At 43.9% G+C, this 10,513-nt stretch overlaps 1 protein-coding gene across 1 annotated transcript; it reads right to left on the bottom strand.

Moving 5' to 3' along the window:
• Positions 1 to 365: 365 nt before the first annotated feature.
• TMEM267 (transmembrane protein 267) lies at positions 366 to 9,234 on the bottom strand. The gene is made up of 2 exons (XM_056848755.1): positions 8,849 to 9,234; positions 366 to 743 (listed from the first exon to the last, which is right to left on the bottom strand). Exons 1-2 carry the CDS (start codon positions 9,170 to 9,172, stop codon positions 408 to 410), a joined length of 660 nt encoding a protein of 219 aa, XP_056704733.1. The 5' UTR covers positions 9,173 to 9,234; the 3' UTR covers positions 366 to 407.
• Positions 9,235 to 10,513: the final 1,279 nt, after the last annotated feature.

The following is a 10,513-nucleotide window of genomic DNA, read 5'->3' as shown; positions in this document are numbered from 1 at the left end:
TTGGTCCGTTGTAGAAGAGCTAGATTCGAGTCCAGTAGCATCTTAGAGACCAAGAAGATTTTGGGGGTATAAGTTTCCGAGAGTCGAAACTCCCTTTGTCTAACGAAAGCTTATGCCCTGAAAATCTTGTTGGGTTTCTAAGGCGGTACTAAACTCAAATCCAGGAACAGCAGTTGTTACTGTTTTCTCACAAAATATTCAGATCTGTTTGGGAATCAACAAAAGAAATGGTCTGCAAAAGAAGATTCTAACGAATATGCTAACTGGAACATTAACCAATAACATTATCTTGTGCAGCAGTAGCCTCAGGGAATCACAGCTATAATAAGCAACATGGTTTCAGGTTAGACCTGAGAACACCTGAGGGAATAATTTCAGTGACGCAACCATAACCACCTGTGACATCCTTAGACATCAATATGAATCCCATGTTTTATAGACATCAGTTCCCTTGTTCCTGTTAAATACATAACAAAGGAACAGAAATGAGGTAAAGATGCAGTGATTGCCACATAAAGCCAGTATGGCAAGGGCGCAGTCTTTCCAAATGGACAGATCCACAGGCCGTGACGAATTCCATCTCGAACGTGATGCGAGGTCCAGGATATAAACAGCATCCAGGGCAGAAAACACCAGGAATCCTTCAGCTTGAAAAGGTGCATAATAAACTTCAGCATCAGGCACACAACTGGAATCACAGTAGAACAATGAAGAAATGGTCTCTGTGGAAGTGTCACAGCAGCCTGAGGGAAAGACAAAACACAACATCCCATTGCATTACAAGGAAAGAACAGTTTGTTTGCCATTTTATAACTCCTTTATCAATCTGAACTTTTGTATCAGCAGGCTGGAAACATTTTGGAGGACATTGATTCATAGGGTCGCCATGAGTCAGAAGCGACTTGACTGCACTTAACACACAGGCTGGAAAGGTCTCATTTGTCCATAGTGTTCTGAATGCTGCATGCCATGTGGGGGCCCCAATGACCCCCACTTGTCAATATCACACATTTCTCTCAATTTTATTTATTTATGTAGCTCAATGTCATCCCCCCTTCCTTGAAGGAGCTCAGAGCATTCTTTTTTCCCTTCGCCATTTTATCCTTGCAATCCTGTTAGGTAAGTCAGGGTGCGACCAGCCAGAGGTCACTCGCTGAGCTTCGTGGCAGAGCGGGTCAGATCCTAGGCCACTCTAGCTGCTATGCCACACCAACTCTATTTTAGTTGGGGCAATTGTTGCAAATGCTGAAATAATTTTATTATTTCACTGGACTGCTTGGCTACAGGGAAACAGAAAAATACTCGCCATCTACTCGGGTAAGCTCCTCTCACTTTGACAGGGAGTTCTACCTACTCCAAGAACACCTGGGAGATTCCTAAGCTGAAATGCCAACATTTAATTTCCGCGCTTGAGTGGTTGGAGAACATGGCTTCGGTAACTCCAACTTCTAAAAGACCTGCAGTATGTGAGTTTCAAGATTATCAGAGATGCGCTACAGAACGTGGGATACGTGAAACCATTTGTAAGATGTTACCTTTGTTGGGTAGCTGCTATCCTGGTATTTGTGCCCCCCCACAAATAAAAGCGACCATGGGGGTGTCACCCACTCAAGCCACCCAGGCTCCTGGGCAGGGAGTGAGCTGGCACAGCCATGCTCACCATGGCTGTAGGCAGGTGGTGAGTGCAAGGAGGTGGAAGAGCCTGCCAATCCCCTGGGTGGACGAGGGGGGTGTTGCTGTTGTCCTGGCAACTGGATGCAGCTCAAGGTGGCGAATGCTCTGGGCCCTGTGCTGGGCTGGTTGCTTGGACTAGAGAAGGTGGACCTGGAAATGCTGGGTGTCTAGCGAATGGGGGAAGATGGGGGGAGGGGAGAATCAGCACCGCCTGTAAAAGGCTATTGAAGCCCCCACAAGTGAGGCTGAGGACTCTCCTGCCAGCTCCTCAGACCCAGAGAGAGGAAGGGTCCACACCAAGGCAAAGGAAGGACCGTGGCAGATCAGGATGTGGGAAGCGCCTCTCCTCTAGGAGCTGAGGCATCTGGGGAAAGTCGGATGGGGCACTGAAGGACACTATTGCCTAGCACAGAAAACTGGACACAGCAAAACTTTCTAATTTTGAACCCTGGCTTCTGGACCACCACTGGTTGTTAATCGAACGTCTATGTTCAGAAGCAGCATAGCTCCGAGTAGCAGAGAACAGACACGAACATTGGAGGATCAGATAGATCACTTCTGAAGACAGAATTCTAGGAAAACAGATCTTTACACCCATCTGGAAGATGACAGTAACCAAATGATGCGCATAGTACTGAGCTCTAAAGGTAAAGGTCCCCTGTGCAAGCACCGGGTCATTCCTGACCCATGGGGCGACGTCACATCCCGACATTTTCTAGGCAGACTTTGTTTGCGGGGTGTTTTGCCAGTGCCTTCCCCAGTCATCTTCCCTTTACCCCCAGCGAGCTGGGTACTCATTTTACTGACCTCGGAAGGATGGAAGGATGAGTCAACCTTGAGCCTGCTACCTGAAACCAACTTCCGTTGGGATCGAACTCAGGTCGTGAGCAGAGTTTGGACTGCAGTATTGCAGCTTTACCACTCTGCGCCACGGGGCTCTTGAGCTCTAGACTAATATAATAAAATTGCTTCTTGTTTCCAAAGTTGACCTTTCAGTAAGTCTATACATTCATTCTTCAGTTATAACTTTAGTTAAAAATATGGTCAGGAGTCTTGTGGCATCTTAAAAGCTAAGAAAAATTATTCTAGCATCAGCTTTGTAGACTCTGAAGAAGAGATGGTTTTTATAACCGGCTATTCTCTACTGTAAGGAGTCTCAAAGCTGCTTACAATCACATTCCCCCCTCACAACAGGCACCTTACAGGGTAAGGTGGGGCTGAGAAGGTTCTGAGAGAACTATGACTGGTCCAAGGTCACCCAACAGGCTTCATGTGGAGGAGTGGGGAATTGAACCCAGTTCTCCAGATTAGAGCCTGCCACTCTTAACCACTACACCACGCTGGCTCATGCTCTGCTAAACAAACACTGTTTAAAAGGCCTATGTTGTGTGAAGATCTCAGCTGATCGGAAACTCCACTATTTTGAGATGAAGTGGCCATGTAAACCTCCAGGATTTGACATCTAAGCATGTCATTAACTGTAGAGTTTGCAGAGCCCATTATTTCTGGAGCCACAAAACCAGGACCCAGGGCTTCACTCAACCTTTGTCCTAGAAAAACGTTGCTGTTTTCTCAGAAGAGATCCTAAGTAACCCCTGGCATCAACCAAACAAAGAGGTGTGTTCTGTGGTCCTTCCCCATCTTTTTGTGGTAGTTAACAGGAAGAGCTGGAAAGTAACTGATGGATAATGCAATAATTAATGTTCTCAGTTTGCATAATGAGCAAGCAGTTTATATAACATTCCCATTAGGTTACCTGTATTTGGAGAACTGGAATTAAGCAACCTTATGCACAAAACCAATGTGGTGTAGTAGTTAAGAGTGTCTGACTGGGATCTTGGCGACCCAGTAGTCCTAGATCCACAAGACACCCCCACAAAAAAATATGCACACAGAATTTTATTGTTTGTGTGTGTTTCAGGGCACTATTCCTTTAAAATTTTCTTGGGTGGACATTCCAATTCTGGGACGTTTTTCCTGTAGCTGCCATTTTCCAAGATGGCAGATATGTTTATTTGTATATTTAAAATTCACATAGGATGCTCATCTTTGTGTTAAACTATATGTTTCTAGGGTCAATAAAGCCAAATACACTCTTATATTGTAGAGACTGCCATTTTTTCTGTAGTCGCTATTTTGCAAGATGGCGGATCTTTTTCACATTCTTGTAGAATGTTCATCTTGGTGTCAAACTGTATGTTTTGGGGGGGTCAATAAGGCTGCTGATCAGTTCCCTTTACTGGGAATGGGAGAGTGTACAAGATTGCTGTGAAAAGATAAGGAACTCACTGGGTTCCCTTCAAGGGAAAGGGAGGTATTTTTCCTGTTGTGCACATGCATGCAGGCTCTGTCCCGCAGAGATCCAGGCCTGGAGGGTCACATATAGTTAGTTGGTGAGAGTTCTATCCAGGATATGATTCTTTTATGTAGGTGTGAAAAAACAAACTTGCAGGATAAAGGGCCCATATAATGGAGGAAATACAGGACGAAATGTTATTTTTTTAACTTTAATTTTACATAATACCCAGTACTTATTGCATTATAAGGCCCCTTGTCCTTGCAGTTTGCTCCCTCTCCCCTTCACGCTTCCTATATAAAATGCAGTGAGGATCCTTTTGTAACATCTGAAGAAGTTAGATCAAGTCCACAAAAGTTTACGCTGGAATAAACTTCTGTTAATGTTTAAGGTGCCATAAGACTTCTGTTCATTTCTGAACAGCCACCCCGCAGAAACTTCAGCTGCAGCCTTTGGCCTGTTCCGTCAGATTGCCACTTAAATAAGGAGAAAACATATATGAATATACACACACTTTACAAGAAAAACCGAAAAAACCCAAAACGTTACTTTAGCATGTCACTCAGGATACAAATCTGAGATTAAGAGAGAGACGAGGTATCAGGATTAAGGACTCCAAGAAAATGTCATAAGTATTTCTACTCCTTGTGAAGTTTGCCATCTACTGGCAACAGATGAAGCAGAACAGTATCAATGTTATTTGGCTTAAAATCATTTAAATTTCAGACAGCCAATGTACACAATTTGACTGACCTTCCCTTTGGTTAAAAAAAAATAAAACACTCTTACAAAGAGGGGGAAATTAACTATATAGGAGAAAACAATTAAAAATACAATGAAATTCAAAGGGTAATGTTCATTTTTATCCATTTATCAACTGTAAATCCATAGTAATAGAACACGGATGACCTATGGTTTCATGACGATAATGCTCATCTAAGTTCTATATTCAAGGGCCTTCTCGATACTGATTTAGCCTATTAAAGCTATGATCCTTAAACCAACTGTTTTGAAACAATTCCACCCGATTGTTTCAGTGTGATTGCATCCTGGCTGGCCAAGAATAGAAGTGCAACCAAATCCCCATACGCTGTCAGAACACACAGTTCTGTTGGTTTATGAATCCCATGTGTGGCAAGCGCCTTGGAATAAATAGGGTGATGACACCCTCTCTGTTAATTGTACCCGATAAAAAAAAAATTGGGTTGAGACCAATGCCCATTACTCATCAGTATCCCTGTTTCTCCTGACTCTTCATTGGCAAGCAGGCTAGAATCCCCAGCACACAGGAGCCAAGGATGTCCTCCGCCCAGTGTCACAAGGCAAGGCATATAACAGAATTAGAGACCAGTGGAAACAAGTCAGTTCCTGTGTGAGGACTGGATCTGTTTCCTTCAACACTTCTGTGTTTTAGAAAAGGCAGAAAGGCAACAGAAATGCAAAACTCAGCACCAAGGTGCAGAGATGGATTTAGCTGTACCTACGAGTCTTTCAGGAGGGAAGGCAGCATGGTACAGCCTGATCTTGGAAGCTAAGCAGGGTCAGCCCTGGTTAGTACTTGGATGGGAGACCACCAAGGAATACCAGGGTTGCTGTGCAGAGGAAGGCACTGGCAAACCACCTCTGTTAGTCTCTTGCCTTGAAAACCCCATAAGGGGTCGCCATAAGTCGGCTGCGACTTGACGGCACTTTACGCACACACAGAGTCTTTCATGAAGCTTCAAAAACACAGGTGCCCTGCAGGGTTGACAACCCAATTTCTATTTGAGGGCTGTCACAGTCCTCACTGTAGCCAATAAGAGTTTGTGTGTGTTATGCGTTGTCAAGTCACTTTTGACGTATGGCAACCCGATGAATTACTGACCTCCAAAATGCCCTATCATTAACAGACTTGCTCAGATCTTGCGCACTGATAAGCATATCTATCTTCTATATATTTATATTATATTATTATTATATATAATATATATATATATATATTATATATAAATAAAAATGTAAATGTTCATTTGTTCAAAATCTTAAATCTCCGAAAGTTCTTCACCGATCGCTTTGAAATTTTGACACAACGTTGCATTCGAATACGCGCATGTTTTTATATACCTACTATTATATAGATGTCACACCTGTGACAGGTAAAAACATGCTTTTTTTGAAAAACAGCACCATCTGTTGGCCGTTAAAGCAACACATGCTATACTAAATAGCCTCCCCTTTTGGTGTACTCATCTTCCTTTACAATAACATTCCTGGCTACAGGCCTGCATCTCCATAATATAATTAAATAGCAGAAATATATTGGAAGAATTCAATGTTGTTTCATCCATCATACACAGGATCAAGGCTGGAGATGGGCAAGCTCCCTGTCTCTCCTTGGATTCAAGTCAGCCTCATGCAGATCATGACTCTAAGAGCCAAATTATGAATGTCCTTTTCTCCCAGTTCAATGGTGCTCACTCTCTCAAGTACATTCACTGGTTTTGCACTTTCACTTACTTTCATATTTAGGAGAAGCTACGGCAGATCAAGGAAAGGGAAACATTTGGGTTTCCTATCGATGTCAAGCCTTGATTATCTTTTCCTCCATATTCCTCCCTTGCCCATATTCCAGCAGGATTTCTCTAATATTCATGCATTAAAGGGCAAGCAAAGGAAAGGGAGGCTATCAGATTTCTTGCCAGAAAGAAAAGCTCCCATCTCCTGTGCATAATGTGCACACATGAAAAGGACTGCTTTAGAGTTCTTTATCAGAAGAGCTCTTAAGTAAGTGTTAGCTGTCCTTGTAATACTCGAGTGTGGCAGAGCTGAGTTTCAAGCTAGAATGTCATATGATCAGCAGCATCTCTATTTGTTGGACCTGCATATAAAATTAGCTGCCATGAACCTGTATTTAATTACCGTATTTTTCGCTCCATAAGACGCTCTTTTTTCCTTCTCAAAAGTGAGGGGAAATGTGAGTGCGTCTTATAGAGCGAATGTGCGCACAGAGCCGGCTGGGCGCGCTGGGAGGCAGCCGGGGAAAGCTGCCTCGCGCCGTTCCAGCGCACCCAGCCGGCTCTGTGCGCCCGCCCAGCCCGCTCTGTGCGCTTGCTCACCTCCCAGCTGGGAAGCGGAGGGGGGGCGGCTTGGCGCGCCCGCCCGCCTCCTCCCGGCCCGCTCTGAGCGCTTGGCGCGCCTCTCCCGCCCGGCTCCTCCCAGCTTGCTCTGAGCTCTTGGAGCGCCCGCCCGCCTCCTCCCCGCCCGCTCTGAGCGCTTGGCGCGCCCGCTCCCTGCCCGCGTTTTTAGAGGAGGAAAACAAGATTTTTTCTTGTTTTCCTCCTCTAAAAACTAGGTGCGTCTTATGGAGCGGTGCGTCCTATGGAGCGAAAAATACGGTATTTCATTCTAATACACTCCATCTCACCATGAGCTTTCATGGACTTCAGAAAAACAGTTTGCAGAATCACAGAGTTGGAAGGTACCACCATGGTCATCGTCCAACCCCCTGCACAATGCAGGAAATTCACAACTACCTCCCCCCCACATCCCCAGTGACCCCTACTCCAAGCCCAGAAGATGGCAACAAATACAAATCAGCTTTCAACTTTTCATATCAGTTCTTAGTGCTATTACTTTTCTTCATTTTATGTCGAAGACGGAGAAATCTGAGGCAAGCAAAAGGCGTGGTTCAAAAGAGGTTGTGTACAAAGGTCTTGCCATCTTGTTGCAGGGGCAAATGTGGCTGGGATGCTCTCAGACTGCACCAAAAATCCACAAACATTATGCTTGACGTCAAGTCCTAGCTAGCTAGCTAGATTTTATTCCTCGGTTTACTTGCATGAGACCAGAGAAGTGGCAAATTGCAACTAGGAAATCTTGACAGAACCTTTCAAAGGTGAAGATGTCCTCATTCCTCGCATTCCTATGATTCCAACAGATATGCCATTTCAGTTTAAGAGATTGCAATTCCCAATTCGATTGGCGTTTGCAATCACCATCAACAAAGCTCAGAGCCAATCTTTAGAATTGTGGGGTTTAGATCTAGACACGGATTGCTTCTCACATGGACAATTACATGTTGCGTGTTCTAGAGTCGGCAAACCAGACAATCTCTATATCTGCACAGACAATGGAACCACAAAAAATATTGTATACCCACAAGCATTGTGAAATTAAACATATTAGAAACGTGCGCTTTCTCTTTTCTTTCTTTTCCACTGGGCCACAGCAACACGTGGCCGGGTACAGCTAGTAGTAAAATAAGAGTGCATCCATGTGTGTTTTGATGGTAATCTGCAGACAGTGATCTCCTTTCAGGTGCTTTCATGATGGGATAGAGCGGGGGTAGGGGGTGACAATGGGTTCCTCACCACTAGCATGACTATGTCCATAGGTTTGCCACTGGTGCATTATAGCCTCACAGTGCAATCCTTAAGAACACTTTCCAGGGAATAAGCCCCACTGAACAGACCTGAGTAGGAATCTGAATAGACATGCTTAAGACTGCTCTCTTAATCTATTAACCCACTTGAAGGTGGGGAGGTGCTGTGGCTCAGTGGTAGAGCATCTGCTTGGCATGCAGGAAGTCCCAGGTTCAATCCCTGGCATCTCCAGTTAAAGGGACTAGGCAAGTAGGTGATGTGAAAGACCTCTGCCTGCGATCCTGGAGAGCCGCTGTCGGACTGAGTAGACAATACTGACTCTGATGGACCAAGGGTCTGATTCAGTAGAAGGAAGCTTCATGTGTTCAAGCTCACAGTCCTAACTTCTGGTGTTAAATTGTCCATAGATTTCCCCTAAAAAAACCTCTGTGCAACATTAAGCTTCAATATTTCCACTAGTCTTTGTATATGTATATGTTCACAGATACATAGTTTATTAAGTTAAGGTTTTGCTTACCTTTAACGAAAACGAGCCAGCTAGGATAAAGTGATCCATGTCAATCACAGATGAGAGGAAACCAGCAAAAAATACCTCTGAAAAGTCGCTTTTCTTCTTGAGTCCAATCACTATTGCCCAGGACCACAAACCCACAACACCGTGCACAGAGTTATCAGAGATTGCCCGCAACCAGTCATTTTGTTGAATCAAAGAAAACTGTAGAAATCTATCTGCTGCAAAGCAGAAAATTCCCAATCCTAGGCTTGAAACAACAGAAGCTGTGCTGAATGACTGGAGAAGAGCATTGGCCTTTTCAGTCTCAGATGCCATAGCAAGCAACATGTCTCTATATACAAAATGCCGTCAGGGTACATATGGCCCATCGTCTGTTAAATCTTCAGTCATTCTGTAATCAGCAGAGAGAAAATGAGAGGGTTTATCAGCATGGAAGATCCCTCTTTAAAAGAGCAAAGCAATGACGGTATTTTTTAAACATCCTAACAAATAAGAGCACCCTGTAAAAAGCAAAGTCTGTATATGTATAAAAAGAAACATCACACTGTGTAGCCCTTGCTATTCCAAAGACAGTAAGCTCAGCACATGAAGTTATAATACAATCTGGCTTGCAATATTAGCAGCAGAGAACATGCTTCATTAATACAATAAAAATGTGAGGCACATTTAATCTTGGTTGTTAATTAGCAGGTAACCTCAAAACCAGTTTATTTTTCTTTAACAGCCACACTGTTTGTACCAAACCAAACAGGGGAAAAGCTTCAAAAACCATTTTCAGAGCTACAGTGCACTCCAAGACACTGGTTCTGATACCGGATACTCGAGACCAGTAGAAAAGAGCAAGAGTCCAGTAGCACCTTAAAGAATAACAAAATTTCTGAGCTATCCTGAGTCACAGCTCACTTCTTCACACACAGCTAGAATGACTCAAGAGTATCTGAACATTGGTCCCAATGTCCCTCTCTTATTGCTGCTGCTAGCAAGGTTTATGAAACTGCTAAACTATAGTTTCTTCTCCTTCAGCCCTCAGTTTCTAGACCACGGGTGTCCAATCTTTTGGCTTCCCTGGGCCACATTGGAAGAAGAAGAATTGTCTTGGGTCGCACATAAAATACACTAACACTAACGATAGCTGAGCTACATGACTACAGGTGACAGAAGCTAAAGGGGTATGTTAGATTTGCAACAATACACATATGTATTTCCCTTCTAAATCTCATACATCCCTAACTCTGTGCATGGTATACAACACAGAAAGCAGCCTCACACAAAACAATGTGTATTAATTCTAGACAGATCCAGGGCTGCATGACCTCATTTACAACTCACTCTTTATAATAGCAAGTGGTCAAAAGGCAGAGCCAAAGAGCTTCTTCTAGCTTACCATTACCAGTGAACAGGGTTTGGAGATCTTCTGGAGATCTCCTGGAATTACAAACTGATCTATACACTAAAAATCAGTTCCCCTAGAGAACTGACTAGAGAAAATGTCCACTTTGGATGTTAGACTTTATGGCATCACATCCTTGGTGAGCTCTCTACCCTTCACCCTCCCCAAGCTCCCCCCCCCCAGATCTCCAGGAATGTCCCAACCCAGAGCTGGCAACCCTATGAAGAGAAACCTGAGCAGGCTGTATTGGACAAGACGACTAGAACACAGGGTCATCT

This window comes from Euleptes europaea, chromosome 4 (genome assembly GCF_029931775.1).
Source record: "Euleptes europaea isolate rEulEur1 chromosome 4, rEulEur1.hap1, whole genome shotgun sequence".
Taxonomy (NCBI): Eukaryota; Metazoa; Chordata; class Lepidosauria; order Squamata; family Sphaerodactylidae; genus Euleptes; species Euleptes europaea.
This window is presented reverse-complemented; position numbering and strand designations above follow the sequence as displayed.